This window comes from Stegastes partitus, unplaced genomic scaffold (assembly GCF_000690725.1).
Source record: "Stegastes partitus isolate 25-593 unplaced genomic scaffold, Stegastes_partitus-1.0.2 Scaffold1009, whole genome shotgun sequence".
NCBI lineage: Eukaryota > Metazoa > Chordata > Actinopteri > Pomacentridae > Stegastes > Stegastes partitus.
The window spans coordinates 46128-73096 of record NW_007578740.1 but is presented as its reverse complement, the minus strand read 5'-3'; the positions used below and the strand labels follow the sequence as shown (position 1 = coordinate 73096).

Here is a 26969-nt window from a genome sequence, read left to right as displayed (position 1 = left end):
CGTTTATAGCAAATTAACTCAGACTGCTTTACCTGTGATTGTTCATCTCAAATGTTAACCGATAATTTCTTTGTTATTACCAATTTCATCTGGGTCTATATGTTATGTGTAGAACTCTCTGTAAGGTTGTCTTTTTCACTGGCAATATATAAAAAGGAATAACAAAACATTTTTCATTTAAAGCAATTCCTCAGAGTGAACAGAATCAAATCAGAATTAAAATGCTGATGTATCTTATGGAATTGTGTGAAATGATGATCCATCACTACACCGAGGTAATAGAATAAATTATGCATTCATAAAATTAATTCAAAATTGTTCTATAGAGGCTAACAAAGGCAACTTCTCTTGCTGCAAGATGCAGCCGATCCAGAGCTTCAATGACGCTCTTCATCCACACATTTCTACAGATTTTTAGCGTCTTTACAATCCTTTCTGTCAGCTTTTATTATGTGGATTTACAGGCTCAAGGAATGAGAACATACTGATAGACAAGGGGAGGATTCAGTCTATTCTCTTCTGTTTGTTACGGCACGTCCTTCCTGTAATTATCTAAAAGTACACACACACACTCACACACACAGTACAGCATTTTTCAACTCAACCAAGGGAAAGTTTCCTTGCACCCTTACACTTGCTATACAAAGACTCAGTGAGCATTTAATGTGTGGATTTATGGTTGTGCTTTCACTATTTGTCATAGGCAAATATAACCAGTCGTCTATCGGCGGCAGAGGTCATCGTTTCGCAGTTTTTGTCCTGAATTTTCATGTTCCTGTAAAACTCTCGCAAGCATGTTTGCATGTTTACACAACTTCCACACAAGCTTAGCAAACCCTGAGAGGGATCATTTCCACCGCCGAGGTCTCAGTCATCACAGTAACATCGCTTACATGTCTTGAACATTTCGTAGTAATTTGTAGACAAGCTGCCTCTCTTGCATTACAAGGTAACTTAAATAAATGTGCAGAAGCTTGAGACTGGAGTGCGCTGTTCTCCCAGACACGACGGTTAAACTTCCCTCTGAGACCTCTTCAGTGGATGTCTGTTATGTCTGTTTGTAAAGGAAGAAAGGCAGATTGTGGGGACGGTATCTGATGCGTCGCTGAATGATCAGGGTCAGGTTGGCTATTCAGAAAATTCTGGAAAACACATCTGTGTCACATGCCTGTTGGATTTTTTTCTCAGCATGTGCGTGATGTTATAAGGTCCCATCTGCGTTCGTAGCAAGAAGAAATCACTGCAGATGAACGCTGCGGCCAAAGTTTCTTAAGCTGAATGTTTTGTGATGGCCGTCGTATTCTGGGGTCGAAATCAGACTTTACGACGTAAAATGAAGAAAGTCATTCAATTTCCTTTTCATCAAATAGAGAGCTGGTTCCTGAAGAACTATTAATTGTCTGGCAGTATCCATCCTTACACAGGAAAGCTAAATATCCCAAGATTTCATCAGCAGGAAGCCAAAGAATGCAGAGGAGGGCTCGCCAAATACCAAGGCGACAATGCTGGCGTTTTGATTAGAGCTGCACAACTTGTTTGTTTTGATGCCTGTTTGCATCTTGTCAGATTCTAACCATCCAAACACACAGGATGGGTAGATTAGTTGGTGCAACGTTTTTTTTTTTGGAAGTTTGGCCTCAGAGATTGCACTTGCTGTGTCAGGAGCAGTTTATTTGTTTGAAAGTGGAAGTTTATTGCTTTGTCTCTGGTTTGGAAAACCACCCAGAAATGCATCTGCTTGTGCAAAAATGCCAAAAATAGCAACTGGCTGTGTAATATGGGAAATAAAAGCCCATTCTTCCGGCATGTCTGTGCATCACCACAACTACAAATTACTGTACGTCTCTCTGTGTGGTTTTCAGACGGAAACAAACTAAGTGTGTGTGTGTGTGTGTGTGTGTGTGTGTGTTCTAGTGGGTGGAATACCAGAACTTACTCCAGTGTGGGGTATGCGTGTGAGTGTGCTTTTTCCTTTTCTTTGCTGTAAGGACTCCATCACTGCTGCTGTAGCTCATCCACTGCTGAGTCCAGAAGCAGGATGCTCACATGTGTGTTTCTCTTCCTGTGGTGCTTCTCTGACTCACGCTGAATGGAAGCCAGTTCCAAGAGGCAGATGAAAGTTGGAAAACACCAACTCTGCCCACTCTATAATCCTGCCACTCCCTGCTATCCTTGTCCTGCTCGCCAACTTCTCCCCAGGACCATCACAGCACAGAATAGGAGTGTCTTGAGCGAGTCCTGTCCTGAAATCGACTGACTCTGACCACCTCTTAATCTGTAGCAGACACCCCCCTTTTTCTTTAGCTCTAATGAAGACTTACCATAATATCAGCCTTCCTTCTCTTTGTCACTCGTATGTGTGAAATTGGACTTACCTCACAAGTTTCACCAAGGGCCCCCAGGGGAAATTACCATGACAAAGTTTGTGTGCACATGGCTTTGTGTGAGAGTGACAGCCGTGGCAGGAATTCCAGACTTTCCTCTCTTTTCAGCATTTTATCCAAGCTGGCTGTTTCAAACAAGGGCCCTTCACCGTCCACAGCCCACCAGAGGAGTAACCGAAAAAATGGAGCGGGGCAGAAAGCACTAACTTCCAACTGTAAATAAACAAGCTCATGTTGTCTGCGAAGAAGTCACAGGAGGTTTCTGTTCTGTTGTGGGGAGTTTCTTTTTTTTTTTTTAAACTTCCCTTCAGCAGGGCCCTCAACCCCAGAATCACCCACACATGTGGACCTATGAGTCAAATCGGTGATGAATCACACCGAAGCATGACTCTCATTTATCAATGACACATTAGGAACATTTTTTTTTTTGATAGACTGAAAGTGAAGTTGGGGGAAAGAAAAAAAGGCCATGTGGGTTGAAAGTTGGGGCATAAACAAAAATACACAAACCAGGAGTTTTTGTGTCAAAGCAGCTGTGTCAGAATGCACAATAGCATCACGAGCTGAATCCAAACGTTGTATTGGCACGTCGGCGAAACCGTTTGTTTTCTCAAGCGTGATGTGGAAGGCAAGCCTAAGCAGACCCAAAAATAGCCCTGACATGAGTGTGACACATTAAGTTGAACAGAGCTCACTGTTTCTGGATCAAAGTGACTCACGTCTAAAACATCTCTCGGCCTTTGTGCGAGTGCAGTTGCAGTACTTAGTTTGAGTAGAACCAATGTGTCGTATAAAAGGCGATTTCCTAGCACAGTTTCTGTTGCGTTATTGCTGCCGTTCACTAATAATGTCGTCTTGTATTGTTGGAGAACAATTCCAGGAACAAGTTTGTTTTTTTTATTTTAGACGAAATGCATTAACCTTTAACTTGTTTTTATCTTTTATCATTTTTAACTTAATTTTCATGGGAAATTCTTTTTTTTTTCGATATGCGTCTACGAAAAGGTTTATGCCATTATTTGGCTGACACAGTTGTTGCACTGCCTGATTTAGATGTGGTGTATCACATGATTCAAACACACCTGAGTCCCCTCATGTGTGCAGCTGTTTGTTCTTAGAGTTGGTTTTCCATGAAACGCCTAAACACAAAACAAAGCCTTTACTATGTTGTGTACGTGTGGGGTTTTTATTAATCACGATCATTTGTTATTCATTCTGAAACTGACTTTTCCTCCCGATGCATCCTCTCTGAACTCTTCTCAATAAGTCAGATCAAGTTTATCGTCAGTGTTGCATAGATATGTGACCGTGTTTATTTTGGTGTTTCTCCTTTACACCACTTATCCTGACATTTGTAGATTCAGTGTTTGTTTTTATCCACCGTCAGACAATCTTGTCACAATATGAGTGTGCGTTTTACCATCTAGTTCTAACAAAGCACTGGCAGAGAATTGAAAAACAGTACAGTACCTTTTTAAGTCATTCAGCATTCCTTTTTTTGTCACTAGGTCTTGTCTGTTTTTTTTTTTTTTTTTTTTTTTTTAGGGTTAAATTTTTATTTCTACTCTGGTAGGATGATGCAACATATGCATTTAAACAGCAAACTTACTGAAACTTAAAATTTAAATACAAAACAGAGAAGAGGTGTTTGTACTATAATACTGTGTCTGTGGTGATCTGATACCATTCAGTGTCAGAATGCTGATGTATTGGCTATTTTTTATTTTATTTTATTTTTTGTCCTCATCCTCCAGAGCTACACTAAACTGTCTTTTTTTCCTTTCGTTTCATCCTTCCCTCCTTGTTTTCCTCGTAGGAGCCGTTGGGGCCCAGTCCCTGTTCTCCATGCCTCGGCGGCCTGGCTATGGCACCATGGGGAAGCCAATCAAGCTGCTGGCCAACTGCTTCCAGGTGGAGATCCCCAAGATGGATGTCTACCTCTACGAGGTGGACATCAAGCCTGACAAGTGCCCACGGCGAGTCAACAGGTAGGACGGACCCTCTGGCTGCTGGCTGTAAAACCTCTCCTCTGCCTTCCTCAAACATAATAACATTACATTAGAAATGGGCGATATGTAATATTGAGAGATATTAAGATTACAGTGACTTGATGAGGAATAGTTGGCTGTTAATCAACACATTAGACCTTTGATACATGGATGACCTCATTAATTGTTTGATTGTTGATTTGACAGCTTAAACATTCTTTCTGAAACACGTCAGTATTTTCTGAGCTCCAATGCAACTAAACATCTGTTGTGTGTCGTGCAGGGAGGTGGTTGACTCTATGGTGCAGCACTTCAAGGTGACAATCTTTGGGGATCGCAGGCCAGTCTATGATGGAAAGAAAAGCCTGTACACAGCCAACCCACTGCCTGTGGCACCCACGGGGGTAAGCCGGAAACAAAGACGCAAATTAATTGAATGAACTTTTGTTTTTAGCACAACCTCAGTATAAGATAAGATAAACTTTATTGTTCCCTCACTGGGGAAATTCACACGTTGCAGCAGCTTGATACAGATAAGGCATGAAAGACGTAGGAGAAGAAATTACAAAAGTGCATAGGGCTAAGAAATATAAGATATAATAGTAAAGTTCTCATAGAGGCAATATGCCAGACAGATGAATCTACATATGGATATGAACACACATGGAGGATAATGTACCCACAATCACATACACATATATTATCTTATCTTATCTTAATTCTGTTACTGCAGTAAAAAATGTTATTGGGTGAAAGACCAGCATTAAACATGATGTTATTACACATGAAGGGCTGTAAGAGAACAGTGTTGTATCTTCTAAACCACGTCCATGCACACAGACACAGTCACAACTGTTCATTATCTCCTTAAGTGAGAAATACTGTAATCCACTTACTACTTGAAAAGTACTTTCACTGATTCAAGAGTGTCTTCACTCCTCTTGTGTCGCCCCACAGGTGGACCTGGATGTCACTCTTCCTGGTGAGGGAGGGAAGGATCGACCCTTCAAAGTTTCCATCAAGTTTGTGTCTCTGGTCAGCTGGCACATGCTCCACGAGGTGCTGACTGGACGCAGCATGCCTGAGCCCCTTGAGTTGGACAAGCCCATCAGCACCAACCCTGTACACGCAGTAGACGTAGTGCTGCGACACCTGCCCTCCATGAAGTGAGCTGCTGATGGCTTTCTTTTTTTCATAACGATTCATTCACACCTTCGATGTCAGCCAGGGCCTTAACTAGATCATTATTTTTATTTTTTAGTCATTAGCAGATAAAATTAAAGAATGAAATTTCTCGCAAATAAACCTCCTGTTTATCCTTCCTGAATTTCCCCACCTCCATCTTCAGTCACCAAGCATTCAATCAAAAGATGAAAAAATCAAACACATTGTAAAATGGATTCCTTCGATACTCACAGTAAATGTTTGTGTTGTCATCGTGGCACCAATATCAGCACTCTTATCCCAGCGGAAATCAAACACAGCTCACACGGTCGCTCAAAATGCGCCATACTACCTTCCCCTCAATATCTGTTTCTTCAGGTTCAGCACGCCGAACACAATATTGCCAGAGCTTTAATGAAAGTCTCTTCCACGGCATTATTAAAAAGCGGTTATATCGACACCTTTCATTTAGCTCTGCTCACAGGAGCTGGGAGCCCACGTTGTCACATTTGACACATTGTCTGTGTAGGATTCACTCAGAAAAATGTTTTACAATCGGTAATGTGTCTTTTGGACAGAATAATGAGAAGCCGATGGGTGCCGGCAGTGTCACCACCCTCTCATTTCACTCTACTGTTTAAGAGCAGCTGCCTGTGACACCGTATCAACACATACTGACTGACCTACATTCTCAGTTCAGGATGTGTCAACTAATACATTTACTGTCATCCTCTGTACCCTTTTTTTGAGCGTACCCCTTGTTCTACTACTTTTTCAATTTCAACACCCCATTTTCTTTCATTCACTCACCTCATTTGCTATTTTCTCTCTGTCTAGGTACACTCCAGTAGGTCGATCCTTCTTCTCAGCTCCAGAGGGCTACGACCATCCTCTGGGAGGCGGGAGAGAGGTTTGGTTTGGCTTCCACCAATCCGTGCGCCCTGCCATGTGGAAGATGATGCTTAACATTGATGGTAAGGAACAAACTCCACTGTTTACCTTTGCTTTCATTTTTAATTGCTTGTTGCCTGACAAAGCTGTGAGAAGTATATGATGTAAATAAAACTGTCCATATTTAAAAAGTACTGAAATATGCACAGGACTCTGTAATTCGATCTTTGTTTTATAAACAGAAAATAAAAATGTCCTCTTGTGTACAGTCACACAGAAATTGATTTTGCTGTTCCTCTTTTGCGGCCGGGGAAATTAGATTTTAATAATTAAGCAGATAGATTAGAATGACATGGAGCCGCCATGATACAGGCTATTTTTAGAGATTTGCACATGATCAATTTACTTTTTGAGATGTTTTGTTAGAGGAAATTGAATAGCTGTATTTAACATAAATCTAACTAGACATTGTCACTCAGGCTGTGTCACTGGATCTGCAGGACTCTCACGGCTTTTACAAGCTCATGTTTTGGTGGTGTGCTGGGGGAACTAGGTAATTTTAAGAAGCAGCCGAAGAGTGAAACTCTCAGATATAATTGCTTTTTGTTTTTAATTTGTCAGAACTGAGTCAGTTCTGCTGGATGAGAACTGGTTGTTTGGAAGAGAAGAGGACGGTTCAAGATCTAGTTTGGTAACCGTCTCCAGTAGGGGATCTCTTTATTTACATAGTGCACTACCATTTCCAACTGTTATTATTTGTGGAAAATACGTGACAGAAAGGGTGGTTGAGAATGTGTTTCTGCCATATGCACGCTGCAGGAGGCTGTTGGAGAACAAGCCTCTGCTGCTGACAGGAGAGAGAGGGAGTGTGTGTGAGAGAGAGAGTGTGTTTAAGGAACATGGAGGAAGGTGGGCTTCTGGCTGGATGGGAACTGACTGGTTTGTTGCTGTGGAGACAAGGGGGCAGCTTGTGTGTTAGTTGTGCCTGCATGAGTGAGACTGGTGGGTGTTGCTGAGGTCAGGAGGGTAGCTGTGTGGAGTATTTCCTTGAGATGGCTTTTGTTTTTCTCCGAGCGCTTGAAGCCTCTGTCTCTTTGCCTCTCTCTACTCTCAGATTTTCTCTTTGTCTCCTTTTCCCGCCCTCTCGTCCTTTGGAAATCCGACGAGCGCCTCAAGTCTCCCTCCATCAGCAAAGTAGAACTCAAAAACTGTTTGCACAGCAATCAGCACGACATTGTGCGCCGGCAAAGCGGCCGAGTGAACCTATCTAAATACTTAAGCATGAAGGCAACAAACACCGCCTCCCACGCTCCGTATCATGTGTAATGAAAAGTGTGTATATCGAGCAATTGTAATTATGGAGAAACGAAACCTTTTTAAATTTCACATTTACATGAGTGACTCAGACGGTTTTTACATGCACAGAAATGACAACGTAATGCGTGGGGAACACAATGAGGAGCAACGTCACTTCCTGTCTGTGATGAAAGGCTGTCCGAGCCTCACGTAGACACCGCTTCTACAATGCCGTCTGCCTTCGTGTTGCAGCGTCACTCACAGATGTGCGTTTGCAATGCTTTCAGAGGACTTTTTTTTTACATCACAGCAGCTGAGCCAGATCGCTCGTCAACAACTTCCTCCACCTCACCGCTGCACTCTCCCCATCTATCTGTCCATTTTTGGATTTCTTATTTCTTGCATTCGTGTTTTCATAGCTTTTTTTCCTCTAAATTTTAACGTCTCCCGATGCCTTACACCTTGCTTTGTCATCTCGCCTATCGTATTTTAATGTGCTTATACTGAGAGGAAGCATTGTATCTGAAAATAACAGAACCTGCCAATTTAGAGGATCTGAACATCTGCTGCTGCATGAATTGCATTTCCTGTGTTCAAACAGGTTTTCTGCTGCATTTATTTAGCATTTTTGGTCGTACTAGCACACATGTGACATACCTGCAAGAACCTATATTCTGTCCCTGTGTTGAAACTCATCTGGTATTCATGCATCACCTTTTGTTTGTGTCCCAAATGACGTGATGTTTCTGCTTTGCCTTTCAGTGTCTGCCACAGCCTTCTACAAAGCCCAGCCAGTCATCCAGTTCATGTGTGAAGTGCTGGATATCCACAACATAGATGAGCAGCCTCGTCCTCTCACAGACTCACACCGGGTCAAATTCACCAAAGAAATCAAAGGTGAAGCCCGCGGTGGAAGGTGGTGCCTGCACATAAGAGATGGGGTTAAATTAGATGAATAAAAGTGTGCGTGGGCAAAGGAAAACAGTTTGAGCAGCAACAGGGAGAGAACATTTCACAGCCATTCACACACACACACACAAACACATTCTTACTGCTACTCCAACACGTTATATTATTCACCAGGTTTGAAGGTGGAGGTGACGCACTGTGGAACCATGCGGAGGAAGTACCGTGTCTGCAACGTGACCCGTCGGCCTGCCAGCCATCAAACGTGAGTCAGCCTCCGGGCGGGCGAGGGAACCGGAGACTCTGGGCGAAGTGTGTGGATGGGATAGTGGGGGGGGAAGGGAAGGCGCACCAAAGAGGATGCGATCACCAATTCAGCACCAAACAAACCAGATAATGGCTGACTCATCCGACAACCATGCAGTCAGCGTTAGTCATCTGTCGGTGAAGTGGCTGTGTGGTTGCTGATCTTCAGTCTATCAGCGTAGAATTGTATTATGTAGTACTGGCTGGATAAGTTACTTTTTAACTATCATTAATTGATCCAGTTGTCAAGTGCACATTTGTGGTCTGTTTTACACAGATCCGTCTTATACGTGATGTAAATATGTGTGCAGGCAAAAAGTCACTTCGTCATCATCCCGGTCCTTTTCTTTTGCCCCCACTCTGATTATGTGTCTTGCAATACGAAGTTTTAACCTCATATTTATATATTCCTGACAAATGTAGCTACACTTATGGTATATTACAGTCAGCAAACATATTCCTAGTTACATAATGTGCAAAACATTAGCTTTGCATTGTAAAAGAAACAACTTGCATCCCCACTTCCATTTATGTTTTAACACATGAAACATAAAAAATGCAATTACAGTCGTGAATTGATAATCTGACCCTTAACAATCTGAAAACTTTGCTATCCGACAGGTTTTTTTGAAAAACAAACAGAGCCCATGAAAAACAGCCTTATCATACTGACAGCCTTGGATTCCGACTCTGACATGACGTTTTATGTCACAAGTAAGGGTAATGGCGTATTATCTGACTGAACAATCCCACAGATTGGCTGCGTTCACACTGCAGGACGTAATGCTCAGTTTGGATTTTTTTGTGAAATCCAATTTTTGTGTGAGTTCATTCACATTTCCAATTAAATGCGACTTGTATGTGATCTGCTGTGTGAACTTCATACGACCCAAAAGTGTCCCGCATGCACAGAAGACGACACAACGACGTCACACGCAGCGAGCGTGCTCAGTGTTTATGGAAGATGGATGGTGGTGGCAGCACCAAAGGTGGAAACAGAAATGTGACCGCTATCCTAAACCGGCATCAGCAGCCAAGTACTGCCTGTGTATTCCAGCCACTTCCAGCCCATCAGAGCGCACCCCTGGGGTGGAAGTGTCCCCCGACTGCGCCGAATATTCTGATATTCATCATTAATTGGGCCGGAATATCCGGAGACCAGAAAGTGTTATTCAGACCAGCCCTACTAGTTATTATAACAACTTTGAACAATAATTAACAACAAATGACCATCAAGCCCTCCTTGTATCTCGACCTCCGTCTTGACAATCCGACAGCCTTGCTATCTGACATAAAAGAAGGTTTTACATTTAGTGTCGGATTATCGAGTCAAGACTGTAATTATATATTCCTGACAAATGTAGCTACACTTATGGTATATTACAATCAGCAAACCTATTCTTTGTTACATAAGATGTGCAAAACATTAGCTTTGCATTGTGAAAGAAGCAGCTTGCATCCCAACTTCCCATTTATATTTTAACATGTAAAACAAACAAAAAAGAAATTATAAACCATTGCACTGTGGGTGGGCTTGAGATAGTGTACATCCACTCAAATATGCCTCGATCAGTTCTGATGAGCTACAGACGTTTAATATAGTGGCCTCCAGTGACCTCTTGATTTAACATACTGTGGTTGTTTTTTTTTTTCCTCTGCAGGTTCCCGCTACAGTTGGAAAACGGTCAGACTGTAGAGCGTACTGTAGCCCAGTACTTCAGGGAGAAGTACAACCTGCAGCTCAAGTACCCACATTTGCCCTGTCTACAGGTGGGCCAGGAGCAAAAGCACACCTACCTGCCTCTGGAGGTGAGAGACAACAAGATGCTGTTCCACTCCGTTATGGCGGCTGACATTAACCATATGTCGAGTATGATTAAATCTGCAGTGTGTGGTCTGTTGGGCAGCTCGCAGGTGTGCTTCTGTATCAGCTCTATAAATAGATGCAGAGCAGCTGGAGAAAGAGCTCAAGTGTGCACAAGAAATCATCTTCTGCTTAACAAGTACTAAGATAAAAAAATATATATATATACGCTTGTTCAAACTTTTGTTTCCTTTCAGGTGTGTAACATTGTAGCCGGTCAACGGTGCATTAAGAAGCTGACAGATAATCAGACCTCCACGATGATCAAAGCCACAGCTCGTTCTGCACCTGACAGACAAGAGGAGATCAGCAGGCTGGTGAGTACTGGACACAAATCAAGGGTTCATATCGCTGGTACAGTGTTTAAATACTAGAATAAAAAGGAATTATCTTTGTTAGATGTGTTGTATTACTAAAGTTAAAAGAATCCACAGTGATGTTTATTTACTTGGATTCTAAATATTTGTTTTTGAAGTAATATGCACTTGAAAATTAATCATCCAATCTAGTTAAACTATAGTTGACATTTACATCACTTAAGGTTGAAGACATAATGACACAGAGGATGCAGAATTCAGGGGAAGAATCACATAAAGGATTTGTAATATACACTAATTATATAGTTTAAAATGATCGACCTGATTGAATATTTTAACTGTAGTGGGTAACAATTCTGTAAAAATCCCATGTTGCTATTCTTGTCAACATTTTGCCTGTGGTGTGTTGTACTGCTCGTCTTCATATCAGATTACTGGTTTTATAATCACCTCACCCACATTCTCATTTTATATTGTTAACAGAGGCATGTCTGCACGCTTCTCCGTCACATTTGGCAATTACAGCGCAGACGTACTTCGGGTCAACAACATGCCACAGCCATAATGGGTTTAATGCGAAGCTACTGCAGCGTCTGCATCTTTTTGTTTATGGACAGACTGACAGACTGTAAACTCGCTGCCTCTGGCCACCATCAGATTAGCGATGCCCATTTAATACCTGTTGTTGCCTTATTAAACCACGTCTCCTTATCTGCTCACTCTGGGGCTAAAATGACTGGAGTTGCATGCAGGAAATCATTGCAGACATCGCTGTGCTGGTGTTTTCATTTAGAAGCACCCATTACTTGAAACTGGCGGAGAAATGTGGGTGGAACAGCAGAGATTGAAAGTCACGAAAGGACAACACAAGCTGATAAGCTGTGTCTGTCAGAAGTACATAATACACTCTGTAATACATCTGGGTACCGTGCCAGCTCAGGTGATGATGTACCCTGTATGATTGAAGTTATTTTAGAGTAGGGTGCTGATGCCTGACATTTTGTGACATTTCAGGAATTTACCGTTCCGTTTTTCCTATGCACCAGCATTATATACAATCCTACACTGTAAAAAACGGTTACAGCTTCACACCATGGTAAACATAAACAACAACGACAGGACAGGAAGCTGAGTTTGGTTGGAGCTCGCAAAGAACTTGGGAAATGCTCCTGTTAACATTCTTAAAACTAGCGACTGGAAACAGTAGAAAATGGATAGCATTGCTTTTTAAATGTTTTTATAATACTTACACCAATTTACAATGAAGTTTTTTATTATAAAGAAATGAGATATAATGTGTTAATAGTAGGCTTTGGAGGTAGTGGTTGTCAAATTTTGCTGCCTTCAAATTGAGCTAAGCCAGCTGTTTTCCCTTCTTCATCTTTATGCTAAGCTAACAGGCTGCTGGCTGTAACCTTATAGTTAATGGACAAACAAGACAGAGGTGTATTCCTTTAAATAAAATAAGCCATAAATGTGACCCATCTGCACGAAATCAGTCGTATTGCGCCTATTGACAGGTGGTAGAGCGAGTTGGTCAATGATCGGAAGGTTGGTGGTTCGATTCCGCCCTGTAACCTGCGTCATGGTCGTTGTGTCCTTGGGCAAGACAATTCACCCACCTTGCCTGGTCTGAATGCGTATGAATGGATTGTTTGAGGTGGTGGTCAGAGGGGCAGAATGGCAGCCACGCCTCTGTCAGTCTGCCCCAGGGCGGCTGTGGCTACAATCGTAGTTTACCACCACTGGAATGAATGTGTGTGAATGAATAGCTGACAGCGTAAAGTGACTTTGAGTGTCTAGAAAGCGCTACATACATCTGATCAATTATTATTATTCCAGGCTACCTACATGTAGAAAACAACTAAATTGACAGATCTAAGTAATAAAGCCATAACCAGTATTTTATCATGTGCAATTCAAGCTGTATCTTGGATATAGCCCAAAGTGCAGTGTGACTGATTTCCTGCACATGGGTCACGAATGAGTGAATAGGTAAACGAGACTAGGAGTGCTCTATACTCTAACCTTTCAGTTCTGCAAGGCCCTTAAATCACGCAGTCATGAAATACCTCAGCCTGACCCTGTGCCTAATTCTCTCACCCCTCCTCTCTCCCCGCAGGTGCGCAGTGCCAACTACGAGGCGGACCCATTCGTGCAGGAATTCCAGTTCAAAGTGCGCGACGAGATGGCCCACGTGACGGGGCGAGTGCTACCCGCCCCCATGCTGCAGTACGGCGGCAGGGTGAGCACAGAGCACTTTATGGTACCCTTCCTTTAAATCACGCCCATTCTCTCTGTTTGTCTGACACGCTCTCCCCTTCCGCAAGCTTTTATTTCAGTGTGTCTTTGGGGGAACTAACTCACCGGCTTCTGTTTGTACTTCATGGTGTCAGTCTTTTTTGGCTGTTGTGGTTGAGTCTCGATAACGCAGCCTTTGATTCCAACTTTTAAAAAAAACGGTGTTCTTTTGAAAGGACATGAAACATTTTTGTCCATCTGCTACAAAAACAAATGTCCAAATCATGATTGGGAAGCTTCTTACATGTAGATTATTATAAGAGATGGAGCTAAAAACATTGCACAACCTTTGCTTCATATCAAAAGAGATTTTCCAAAAAATGATTAAACAAGCAGCTTATTGAGACTGAACTCCAGTGTTGATTAACATCTGTCTGTTTATCTTCTTTGAGGAGACACACCTGTAAATTTGGGTGTGTGTATTACAGAAAAATATGACGCAATAGCACATTTGGTGCTGCATGTGATACACACACACCAAATTCCCTCATATGTATCTTGAAAACAGTGCATCACACCAGCAAATTCATTAAAGGTTCACATAAAACCACTTTACTCTTCCTGTTACTTATTGATGATATCTTCCATTTGTTGTTGTTTGATGTTAAAGTTACATTTTCTCTGGTTTACACGTGCATGTTTCTTGGAGTGATTTCATGTCAAAGTGTGAATTTGTGTGCAGACGTGCAGCGAGCGAAAGGCGTGCGTGGCCGTGCGCTCATTTGTTTGTCTACTCGTTGGAGCGTGAGTGAGCCTGTGTGGACAGTACGAAAGCGAGTGTTTGCCCATTTAATCACGAGTACATGTGTTGAGATTGCGATGTTGTTTCAGAACCGCACTGTAGCCACGCCCAGCCACGGGGTGTGGGACATGAGGGGGAAGCAGTTCCACACTGGGGTGGAGATCAAGATGTGGGCCATTGCCTGCTTCGCCACACAGAGGCAGTGTCGGGAAGAAATCCTCAAGTGAGAGCCTTTGCTAATATGTTGTTTTTTTTCCTGTAAGGTTTTAAAAACTCCTTTCTGTAGATTCTTTTGTCACAATGTGAGGAGTGATGATCCTCACTTAAGCCCCCATAAAATGTATTTATGACACGTCCTGGTAGATGTTTCTTCAAATCCCCCGTCTCGTCTGCCTTCCTCGTTAAGCTGCCACGATGTTAGAGATGAGCCCATTAGGTTATTCTTTGTTGTTTATTTCTTTCTCCCAAACTGTGAATTTGCATGGATTCACATTTGTTTGTTGCAGATAATAACAAATAGAGCCTCTCATGGCGCTGGTGTTTGTATATTTTTTCATTCTAATACCACTGGGTCTGTACACAATAATGAAAAAATAACTTTGTCAGTTTGACGAAAGCGGCTTTTTCATCCGTAGTTTCTAAACCCTAAATACCTTGTATTGTCAAACATGAGTTAAGAAGGATTCCGTCAGCGACATGGGTAAATGCAATACCAGTACAACTGTTCAAGCTGGAATTTTAAGTACTCAGGCAGGATTACTCAGCCCTGAGGCTTTCCAAATGGAGGCCTTGTTTACCCTTTGCTCCCTTTCGTTTCCTCGTGCAGGGGTTTCACAGACCAGCTTCGTAAAATCTCTAAGGATGCTGGGATGCCCATCCAGGGCCAGCCATGTTTCTGTAAATACGCCCAGGGAGCAGACAGCGTGGAGCCCATGTTCAGACACCTGAAGAACACCTACGCCGGACTTCAGCTCATCATCGTCATCCTGCCGGGAAAGACTCCAGTCTACGGTTAGAAAACTGCTTAGAAACACATAATATCTTGGACTACAGAGATACATTTCTGTCTAAGACACTAATGCCGTCCTGGGACTGAGTGCAATTTACTCTTCCTCAGTGATTCAGTGGAGGGATGGCGCTGCGCTCAATATGGAGCAAATACTGTCGGCTTCAGTTACATATTTGTCTGTTTTTGTTAAACTATGAGTAACTTTGAAAACAAAAAGCAAAGCAAAAAAATTTTACTGCCGAGAAATATGGAACAACATTATGAGGTCTGTGCGACTGTTTTAAAAGGTATAAAATTCTGAAACTGCTTAGATTTTCACTTTATTTACTCACTTTCTTAACCCTTCATAGCGGAGGTCAAGCGTGTGGGAGACACCCTCCTGGGCATGGCCACGCAGTGTGTTCAGGTTAAGAACGTGGTGAAGACGTCACCTCAGACCCTCTCCAACCTCTGCCTCAAGATCAATGTGAAGCTGGGAGGCATCAACAACATCCTGGTGCCTCACCAACGGTAAGCCACGCTCTCCCTCTCATACGTCATATCCATGTCTAGTAAAGCTTGTTTGAAATGCATTAAATTGTTCACCAGTTTGATGACACTGTGTATATTGTTACACATCTTCTCTTAGCTAATGTTCTTTCTATGTTTTTTGATTCACAGACCATCAGTGTTTCAGCAGCCAGTTATCTTCTTGGGAGCAGATGTTACACATCCGCCAGCCGGGGATGGGAAGAAGCCTTCAATTGCAGCAGTACGTTTTTTTTTTTCTTTATTTCCACCTCATCTATTTGTTAAATTTGCCAACTTGTAATTTTTGTCCTGGTATCATTCCCATTCACTCTTGACAGTAATGTTTCAATGAGATTTGTCATGTTTCTTTCTCCCTCCTGTAATGTTTCCTCTCACATTGTAATCTATCATCATTCCCCTTGACTTACACCTTCCCCTCCTCACTCTTGTCTTTTAGGTGGTAGGCAGCATGGACGCCCACCCCAGCAGGTATTGTGCCACTGTGCGAGTCCAGAGGCCCAGGCAGGAGGTTATCCAGGACCTGGCCTCCATGGTGCGGGAATTACTCATCCAGTTCTACAAGTCAACCCGCTACAAGCCCACCAGGATCATTTTCTACAGGGATGGAGTTTCAGAAGGCCAGTTCAGACAGGTCAGCTCCAAAGTGTTCCGTATTTTACTTAAAAAATGTAGTTTTAGTCGGAGTGTGGATTTAATACCAGATACCATCCTAAATTCTGCAGCATTTGCTTTTGAAAATGTTCTTCTTTATGTCTTACGAGTCATAATCTAGATATTTTACATAGAGATGATACACTTGGGGAGTTTATTTTTCTGCGTTTTTGCTGGATACTAACAGAATGTTTGCTTGGACTGGTAGATCCCATTAAATATAAGTGTACAAGCTTAAAAAAATTACTTTTTTAATCAGAGATGACAGAAATGTTTTTATTGATTAACTGCACAGTAGACCTACTGGAAAACCTTCCAGCATCAAGCCCTCCTTGTATCTCGACCTCCATCTTGACAATCCGACAGCCTTGCTATCCGACATAAAAGAAAGTTTTACATTTAGTGTCGGATTATTGAGTCACGACTGTACTGTATAGCGTATGGAGACAATAGTTTATTTGTCTTTTTTTCAGGTGCTCTTTAAGGGTTTTCTTCAAGCAGACTTTTTCTTTCTCTTCTTCAGGTGCTGTATTATGAGCTGCTGGCCATCCGTGAGGCCTGTATCAGCCTGGAGAAGGAGTACCAGCCAGGCATCACCTACATTGTTGTGCAAAAACGCCACCATACACGCCTCTTCTGTGCCGACCGCAACGAGAGAGTGAGTCTCTGCCGCACACAAACACACGGCTCAGGCACACCATGACACCGTAATGGTACCCATTAAAGTCAGTACAGTGTGTTATGTGTTAGTCCATATTCTTTTTTATGCTCTGTATTAGCACATCAAGTACCGAAAATGGGCCTCTTTAATTACCTTTTGTTGTCAATTGGACTGTTCACCCTCCTAACCCCTGTAATTACATTCGATTAAAGCATTAGGGCCCAATGCACACCAAGAGCTCTGGAGTGGCACTCAAGGCCCCCAGAGTAAGACCGAGCCAGTAACAACCTTATTTTCAGTGCAGGCACTCTCTTACGGAGCATTAGGCCCTCTGGGGTATTAGACTTTTAATTGGTTGATTGGGAAGCGGTTGGTGAACCTTCGCCCGGGTCGCTCCATCAACTAGTTATTTTTTTTAATAATTAGGATTTTTACTCCCTGACATCTCTTAATGCTTTAAAAGCTTTTGCTCGTTGTTGTTTTTCCTCCTTCCACTTTGTGTTTTTGGTGAAAAATGGAAAAAAAAAACAAAGGCATTAGTAGGGAGTGACCTTGGTTTTGCTTTGTCAGGTTGGACGTAGTGGAAACATTCCTGCTGGTACTACCGTGGATACGGACATCACGCATCCCTACGAGTTTGACTTTTACCTCTGCAGTCACGCTGGAATACAGGTCTGACCAAACTCTTGTCTTCTCTGCCCAGAATTCTGCCTCTTTCAGCATTATTTCACCACACTCTGCATCATTCTAATGTAACTGATAAATGGGATTTTAGGAACAAAGCACTCACAAGAGACGATTATTTCTGCTCTGTGAACCACTTCTGACCATTTTGGACATTTTTAGTTGTCTTTAAAAGGCAATTGAAATGTTTCATGACAAGTTTTGATGAAGTTTTATAGTATTAAGAGCATCCTCACCATTGCAGTAGTAACAAATCAGAACAAAACAGTATGTAGCTAGGAAATGTGGTGCGGCAAAAATGTTATACGAGGAGCTTCGATCTTTTATTTGACTACAGTAAACAGGAAAGAGGGTTATACTCTTCTTTTGCCATTTGTAAAACTGAGAAGAATTAGAACTTTGACAACAAATTTCAGCAACATCATGTGGAGGATGAATCTTTAACTCCTAAATCACCACCATGCTGTTGTTATTCCTGTAAAGGTACAATGATTGTATTTTTAGTCAAAGCTTTAAATGTTTAACTATAATTATTTTATCGCTTTCAGTGTAGTTATGTGACACTTTGGGGCTAAACATGCTTTTTTCTCTTTAATGTGAGCCCACTAAGACAAATACCAGTTAAAAATGGATCGTAAAATTAAACGTAATCACTGTTCAAACGTGCCATTTGTTTCCCTGCTCGTAGGGCACCAGTCGGCCCTCCCACTACCATGTACTGTGGGACGACAATTGTTTTACCGCTGATGAGTTCCAGCTGCTCACCTACCAGTTGTGCCACACCTATGTGCGCTGTACCCGCTCAGTCTCCATCCCTGCGCCAGCCTACTATGCCCACCTGGTGGCCTTCCGCGCACGCTACCATCTGGTGGACAAAGAACACGACAGGTGAGAAGAGTCCAAAGATATTTCTTGTTTTTTTTAAATGTGGATGTAAAGGTTAAGACACTTTTCTTGTTTTACTTACAGCTTTTTCTTTTGCATGCTTGCCGTTGTTATTGAACTTTTTTTTTTTTCGTAACCGGTCCTGTCGTCTTTCTTCCGCAGCGCTGAGGGCAGCCATGTGTCTGGTCAGAGTAACGGTCGGGACCCCCAGGCGCTGGCCAAAGCTGTTCAGATCCACCATGACACCCTGAGGACCATGTACTTCGCCTGAGCTCCACCCACCCTCCCCAACCATTGCCACCCTTAACACACACATAAAAACACACAGACACAACCATGCACGCCTGGCTTGCCAGTCAAGGAGTCCTCATAGGTGCAAGTCCCAACCCCCCCTACCCGCCCCCCCCCATGCCTAGTCAATCCGGACCTGACACTGTGCAGAGGAAAGCAGGGAGGAGGGAGGGGAGGAGGCACCCCCACACTGGACTTGAGGATGCAAACGCTGCTTTAAAAACAAACAAGAGAGAAACTCAGCACTATTATGCAATATTAAACCAGCCAACTAGTTTATTTTCACCCTTATCAGGCCCCCTTTTCATCGCCCCTCCTATCTGTTCTTCCCTGTTTTGTCTTCTTTACTCGTGACCTAGTGGGTGTTTTTTTTTTGTTTCTTTCTTTCTTTTTACTTTTCCTTTGGCACAGTCTTTCGTAATCGTCTATTAATCTGCTCCTTTGCCATCTCCAGTACCTCAAGTCAGTTTGAGCAGCAGCACTTTTACATTCTGTCAGTTTTACTGTAGTTTGTCGTTGATTCTCCACCCCAATGAAACTCCCAAGAGTCTGGAGTTACCAGGAGGGTTTTGTTTTAGATTCTAGTTTCACGGACTAGAGGGTCCTCCCAGTTGCCACTTTTATTTCCCCCTCTTGTTTCCTCTCCTGTTCTGTCACTTTCCCCCTGGTGTGTGATATCACCACTTACTTGTATGGAGCTACATGTTCTTTTGAGCACACTGCCACCTGTTGGCGACGAGGTATAAATGCCCCCTAAAAGTCACAACATGTAATTGTTGTCGTGTAAGACTTCAGATCAGTTTTGATTTATTTCTAACAGTCAGCTGTCACATTTGAACAAAGGGGCAGTTTCTATTGGCTGATATATCAATTGCTGAATTGCAGCCATCTATGGATTTTATTTAAAGTATAACACTGTTGTTTGATTCTGGTTGTTACGGTTTCTTCTATATTATGTCAAAAACATTTTCTGATTCTAACTTTTTCAGACTTACTTAATCATGTAAGCTTTTGTTTTTTTTAATCTTAGTAACTGTCGTGCATTCATTTCCTCTCAGTGCTTTATTTTGCATTTCCCTCTTGAGCTCGAGATGGTGGGTAAATAAGAGATTACGTCGATGGTTTCCTCTAGTGCAATAATCAGCTGAACGAAGGGAAGAGGATTTTTAGGGGACTTAAACGACTCGAAAGTACAGTTAGAACATTTCATTCGAAAGCGCGGAGAAACGTTTCGCGAGACCCTCTCATGTGTTCGCTCCTCCGTGAGTCGACTGATCGGCGTGTTTTCTGAGTTTTGCCCTTGCTGTTGGGCAAAAATGGTGCAACTGCAGTTTTGGTGATTTTCTTGTTTTTACTTGAACTGAAGGATTTTATGCGCCTCTGTGGTTTGAGAATACTTTTTGATCAACGGGCATGATTTCAGAGTAATGCTAAAAGAGGTTGATTTTTCTTAATTCCTAAGAATAACAAAGTTTTTCACCTGACTGCAGCAAAGCGGAGTATAAAGGCCATAAAGAGGTAGTATTCAAGTGCCTGGTGGAGGTTAAGTATATAATGGTCGAAAGCTGCGCGACTTGTCGTAGGGATCTTATTTCAGCGGGGTAGAATGATCAAAAAGCATATTCCAACGAATGGACAGCATAAGATAGTTTGAAGCAAGAAAGTTTCACCCGATGCCTCTTATTCTCTCTCAACAACCGTCTACTGACTTTTCTATACATCTCATTCAAATCAACCTAAGATCAATATATTTATTGTATTTGCCTATACAGCAGTGTTAGCTGTTGGCTTTGCTTCGGAGCAGCATTCAAGCAAAGCGGGCCGAAGTTGTCTTTTTTGCTTAATATTCACCAGACGTGGATCCAGCTGCTACAGTGTGTTTGTAACTCACGGGCCAGGTTCCTGGGCACGGACTTAGACTTGTCGTAAACTAATGTTTTCAACAACATTTTTTCCTTTCAGTAGAAATCCTTAACCCGAGGACAAGTTTAGCTCCTGCCCACGTGACTGGCCCAAAGTCGGGACTGGCTTCAGAACAAAGTCGAGGAGTCGAGTGGATGACCAAGAATTGCTACAGAAGTACAGCTGACTGTTGATGTGAATTGTGGATTACGGTCACCATGTAGCTCCTCTCATCCGCTGAAGGCCTGAAGCTTGTTCGTGGGGGAGGGAGGGAGGGGGGTGTTTTTAAAAAAGTTATCTGCACTAAAAGAAGCATGTGTTTCGGGGACTGAACACAAGCGTGGTGCTACTCTTGTCTGAATTAGAATTTGAAGCTGAACCTCTGCATGAGACTGTGTATGAGCAGATGGGTATGGTAGGAAAAAACAAACAGTTAACCTCACTCTCTGAAGGACAGGAGACGGATCCACTGCTGTGGTCGGTGAAGGGAGGTACAGGTTTTACGATTTCATTCGGGTTGGATTGGCGTTGATGGTACAATGGCGGACGTTGCCTCGGACGGCGAGGTATTAATGTAGGGTCCTGCCTCCGCTGTCGCATTTGACTGCCTTTCACGGGCTAGCCTTCCAGTGTGGAAGCCAGTGGGTTTGAGCCTTCATGATTTCACTAGTATCTGAAAGCCTTTTTTTTAGAAAAAAAAAAGCCAGATCAGAAAGTATATTTGTACATTTTAAATTATGTAATGCACACACCACTTATTTTTGCTAACAGAAAAAAAAAAACAAAAGTAGTCTAATTATTAATCTTAGTAATAAATGTATCATGATAAGTAACGGTTAAAAAGGTATAACAAAGTTTTATTATTGCAATAGACTGTTGACTTGTTCCTGTGTCACTGTATAACGTATAGTGTATGTGTGAACAGTGGTGGGCTTGTTGAAAACTAGTGATGTGTGTTTGGACTGTCATACTGTTATTGATAGGGACGTGGACTCAAACCACCTCTTGCTTCGATGTTTGGAAAAGAAAAAAAAAAAAAACTCGCGAGATGCTGAATGCTTATTTCTTTATTCGTAGATGTTCATACAATTGGAGGTTCGTCTGTGAGGAGACAAAAGATTAACATACTGTACTCTGAGAGCCTTTGTGTTGGGACGTCACGAGCCTATTGTGGCGACGGCAGAATAGGAGAAGAGTCGGTTGATGTATTGAGCTTCTGCTCTTGAATGTTCTCGGGTTTCCTACAACTGGTGCTGATGCCTGCTCCTTATCAAGAGGGGAGAGTGAAAAGAAAACGGGCAAGTGGTTTTTTGAAAGTCTCGGTGAATCATTTCAAAGTCATGTGTGATCAAAGAATAACGTAACAAGGGGGTAGTAGTTCTCCATTCCTTTGTGTTTAAAGCCTCGGGGGATTTACGTCGGATTGCGACCTCTGTTGCTTTCCTCAGACTGGGTCTCCTTATTCGAGCCACTTTATGTGCACACAAATACAAAGAGTCGGCCTCTCGGTAAATCTGTGGTGTGACAAAGCCTGTAATCTTATTTTTGCTCTCTTTTGCTCCCAAACATTTACTCCCCTGTGCCAGAGGACTACATTCCATGGCCGTACAATCTCATCCAATCCCCCTGGGAGCCGTAAGGAAGGTTAGAACTGAAGGACGACATAGTGGGATGTAGTGGGGTTCATTCAAGTATGTTTGCGCGTGCGTGGTGTTTTTTTTTTTTTTTGTGGAAGGAATCAAAGCTGATGAATGAAAACATGAGGCGGCGGGTTATGTTGGAAGTTGTTTGACGGGGTGGGGAGGATGATTGACTCACTATATCTCTGCTGTCTGTAATCCGTGTACAGGTTTTGTATGTAAACTCCACCCCTGAGGGCAGTTGAACACATGTTTACATAGCAGATGTGTTTGCCTCGCTTACATTTGAAATGTCATCAGCTCTGCTTTGCAAATATTAGCTCGTAGAGAAGTGACCCAACGTGAGCAAAGACCATTTTTGGGGCCTGCGGAAGTGAACACTCGACGGGATACCAAGACAATATTTATTCGGCCAATTATTCCTCAACAGGCGTTTGTGTTGCGTAACGGGGGGGACGCTCTCGTTTGCAATCCCTGATTAATTTTAGATTGAAAGGTACGCTAAGCTTTGCGGGTAGCTGTGTTCCTTCAGCTCTCAATTAGGTTTGTGAACGCTGATGTGAAAGAAAACTATCTAAAATCTGACCCCCACCGTCTTGTGAAGAATTAATCAACTCCAAAAAGGTCAGTGTCTCCATTCTGAGTAATCGATCAACCTCCCTGATTTTTTGGTTGGTCTCTATTTGCGGTGGAAAGTAGCAATGGAGCGAGAAAAAGTCCACAGAAAGTGCCTTTCCTCTTGATGGTGCTGTCAATTGAAAGATAAAATGTAAAATCAAAGAAATAGAATCTCCTTTTCAAAAACACATGCAGGAATAGCTGCATTTTACACACACACACACACACATGCACACACACACACACACTTTACATGTTTGTTTTTTAGAGACGGCAATGCAAACTTGTGTTTCATGTATTTAGACATTACGCCTACATAGAAATAGAATATTATGCCAAGTATATGGTTGTGGTTGAGCTCTTGCTTCCTAGTGCATTTAGTGTCTTGGACCAATGGTGTTGTTGGTACAGTGGAATGTGCATTTGGGTGGGTTGGCGGGGTGGGATGGGGTCGGGGATGGGGTGGTTTGGGGGGGTCATAGCTGACACTAGCGTGGTGCGACACAGCCCAGCCCACGAATGACAAACATAGCACAGCACTTTAGAGACTGCCACTCTCACTCAGACACATAGCCAAGAGGTTTCAATCTCTGTCCCTCCAGTCCTCTCCGTCCTCGAGGGAGGGAGGAGGAGGAGGAGGAGGAGGAGGAGGAGGAGGAGGAGAGGATCCAAAGCCTCAGCGTAAACGAGGAATCGAAGGGATGTGTGTTACCAAACAAAGCAGTCGGTCATTAAAAGTGTGCCTCATGCTCTCGTGACTTTGTTGTTGGCTCGGTGGAGCCGGTCTGCTCTCGGGTGGCGGTCTTCTCTCTGGAACTGCCACTTGACACTTTGTTACAGCTAGGGCTGGGTGTCAACTCATCCTTCCACATTTATTTTTTGGTTTTTTTTGGCATCCAAAAATGCAAGTTTTAAGAAATAAAATGCAGCCCGGAACTTTTTACAATAGTAGATTTTTGCACTGAGGAATAATAACAAAAATGGCATTTAGTTTTAGTTTTTTTTCCACTAAGCAAAGCAAAAGAACGGCAGAACAGACTTTGAATCTGTTGCACGGTGAAGTACGCTTTCATTCATTTTTACAGCCAGGTACAGAAATAAAACAGAGCCAGTGTCAGTATTCAGACTTTTTTCTCACGGTGATGCCCAGCCCTAGTAGCAGCTCATGGCATTCTTTCATCCTAGTGCAATGCCCTGCCATGTGTCTTGTCCCTGATGGAGGGAATGCGTGCCCAGCAGTATCCTTGTTTAGAAGCCGGTAGGGTGTCGACAAAAAAATACCGAGGATGTGTCTGTAGTTCTGTGGGTACCTTTTCAGTCCAGGGGGTGAAATCTTTCTATTACAAGAAATCTCAACAAAAAAAAAAAACAAAAACACTGCACCTCACTTACCTTGGTATGCTGCATATGTTATACTACATGAAAGAAAACTGCAGATTGCTTTTATTATGACATATAATGCTTGAGTAATGCCTGATTGCGATATTCTTATACAGTAACTATTTTAGAGTCAAAAAAAAAAAAATTAAGTATAACTGTTAAAAAAAAAAAAAAATTATTCTGTTTTGTCTTAACACTTATCCGACTTTGAAAAATTGTTCTTGAGCCGACTTTTATTTTGTTGTCCTATTTAAATGTGTTGTTCTTTAAATATATATATGAAATATATATATGCGGAATATTTTATGGTGTATTTATTGAGAGTGCGTTTAAAGCGGCTGGAGTCTCCGCATCATTTTTTTTTTTTTTTGCAGCATGGTGGGGGCGGAGCCAGGAGGAAGAGGCCTTTTTTTTTGTTGTTTTTAAGCCCCTCCCCCTCCATGTTGACGCCTTATTCTCCGAGACACGCAAGCACAACAATATGGAGGGGGGTGCGAGGTGGAGGGAAGGGAGGAGGCGGATTTGACTTGTGACGAGAGCTGCGTGTCAGGTTCATATCTACAGGTCAACTCTTCCCGCCTCCTTTTTCCCTATTCTTTAGCCTCCACTCTTCTTTCGCCACCCGAGAAGGCCAAAACGCCAACCCCCACATGTTGCCGCTCATCTCTTGACGAAGGGAACCATTTCTGAACCACACTGACTTGAGTGTCGAATAGCTGACTTTTCATCCCGAGCTGCTAATTGGTACGTTAGCCATGTCAATTCCCCGAGCCAGTAAAGGGCAAAGTGGAAGAGTGTAAAATAAAATAACATTTAGAGAAGAACGGCAGGGGAAACGAAGAAAAGATGTTGGAAAGGCAAAAATTCTTTGGATTACGGTGAAAAATTTTTAGTGTGTAGGCGTTGCTTCTTTCTTCTGATTGTCTCCTGTCAAGGTTTTTTTTTTTCTTGTGCCAGAGTATTTTACAGCAGGAACAGGTCTCATTCCAATAAGAGAAGACATGCCTCAGCCTTAAGTGCGTTCTTACATAGTTGTCAGAAATCTATGTGACTTTTTTGCAATGCCTGGTGTTGGGTGGCCTACCAAGAAGAAAAAAAACAAAACTAGCCTACGTACTTGATCTGCCTGATTCCCCAACCGGCATCCTCATCTCTTCTCACTTCTCATGTAAACCACTAACAGAACTTAGTGAACTCTGATGTACGAAACGAAGTGTAAGCTTTTGAAAATTGCTCCGTCTCATTTGTACTGATGTCAGAACAGAAACCGGGTCCGGGTCAAACGGTATTTGGAAACATGGCATTTGTTTTTTTGTTCCAGGATGAGCAGTCGCCCGCTGCCTCAGGACAACGCAGATATCATCGTTAAAAATTCTCAATATGCTAATTTGACTTTTACACACTTCCCTGTGTTTCGTATAAGTTCATTGGTTATCATCGTGTTGTCAGTGACGGCATATCCAAAGAGCAGATATTTTCAGATGCTTTTTGACCCGGGCCCGGCGAGAACCAGGAGGTTCCCCAGCGTGCTGGATTTCAGAGACCTGTGCCTGTATAATGAACCAAGGATGAACTGTGTTGTGATGAATTATTGTTTTTTTTTTCTTCCTTTTTTAAAACATTTCTGTTGGTTGTCCCTCACCCCATCAGAGGATCAGAGACATGGACCTTTTGAGTGTTGTCAATCCTGTTCCAAAGCCAGTAGGCCCTCTGTCCTGTTAAACCAAATCAGCTTTTGTTTTTGGTTTAATACATGTTTACCATAATGTTTACTCCCATGGCTATCAGACGTTTAACCTGTTTTTCATGTCATTTGCATTCCAAACGACCTCAAACCAAATATTGCAGAAGAGATTAGGCTCCTGATGCCGTTTCTTGTATTCACACAATGGTTTTTGGAGACAGATATTCGACAGCGGCCAAGGATTTGAAAACACTTTGCGTACTCTTTGATTGTTCAAATATTCATATTGTCAATGTAGCATCGCTCCTGTGTCAGTCTTATTTCAGTCGAAAGATCTTGGGCTCTGATACCTCTGAGTTGAGGCACCAGCAAACGGATGTGTACATTGAACAGTGAACCTTCACCACCAGATGATCCATGTCTCAGTCTCTGTGTTCTTTTGCAAAGGCTCTGTTGTACCAACAGCTCTATTCCTTTCAGTTTTAAATGTCTCTTTCTTTTGTAACTCTCTCTTATAGGTTGTTGGCCCTTTTAGTGTTGCTTTGCTTCAGTTTGAAGTGCATCTTTGACTAATACTTGCAATAAAATGCTTTGCTTTACCTTAGTTGTCTTAGTGATGTGTGTTATGGAACCACATATTACCACCTCATAAAATCACAAACTTTATAAACATGTAGGTCTGTCACAGTTGTAAGTAAAAGATATTGAATGGTTGATTTAGGCCAAGTTCTGTTCTATTGAGTATTTCACTATACTGTACAGAGATCAGCCACTATTCTAGGATGAATACAACCAGAGATCAGTCTCACTCTACATCTTTTTTTCTTCTTCACTTTTCCGGGTTCTTTTTTTGGTTTTGTTTTTAAAAGGGGTA

General features: G+C 42.4%; 1 protein-coding gene across 2 annotated transcripts in view; it reads left to right on the top strand.

Moving 5' to 3' along the window:
- The window catches only part of ago3a (argonaute RISC catalytic component 3a), a 34848-nt gene extending 8153 nt beyond the window's left edge, over positions 1–26695 (top strand). The window contains exons 2-19 of one of the 2 annotated variants that reach the window (XM_008294964.1): positions 4201–4372; positions 4656–4776; positions 5330–5538; positions 6374–6510; positions 8486–8620; positions 8807–8894; positions 10597–10744; positions 10997–11116; positions 13239–13361; positions 14249–14382; positions 14986–15170; positions 15519–15678; positions 15829–15919; positions 16136–16330; positions 16874–17008; positions 17582–17683; positions 18384–18583; positions 18743–26695. In XM_008294964.1, the coding sequence (XP_008293186.1) occupies positions 4201–4372; positions 4656–4776; positions 5330–5538; positions 6374–6510; positions 8486–8620; positions 8807–8894; positions 10597–10744; positions 10997–11116; positions 13239–13361; positions 14249–14382; positions 14986–15170; positions 15519–15678; positions 15829–15919; positions 16136–16330; positions 16874–17008; positions 17582–17683; positions 18384–18583; positions 18743–18851 (2564 nt within the window). In that variant the 3' untranslated portion in view covers positions 18852–26695. Of the gene's footprint in view, positions 1–4200; positions 4373–4655; positions 4777–5329; positions 5539–6373; positions 6511–8485; positions 8621–8806; positions 8895–10596; positions 10745–10996; positions 11117–13238; positions 13383–14248; positions 14383–14985; positions 15171–15518; positions 15679–15828; positions 15920–16135; positions 16331–16873; positions 17009–17581; positions 17684–18383; positions 18584–18742 lie in introns of both variants that reach the window. The other variant, XM_008294963.1, reaches the window with a different exon arrangement.
- Positions 26696–26969: the final 274 nt, after the last annotated feature.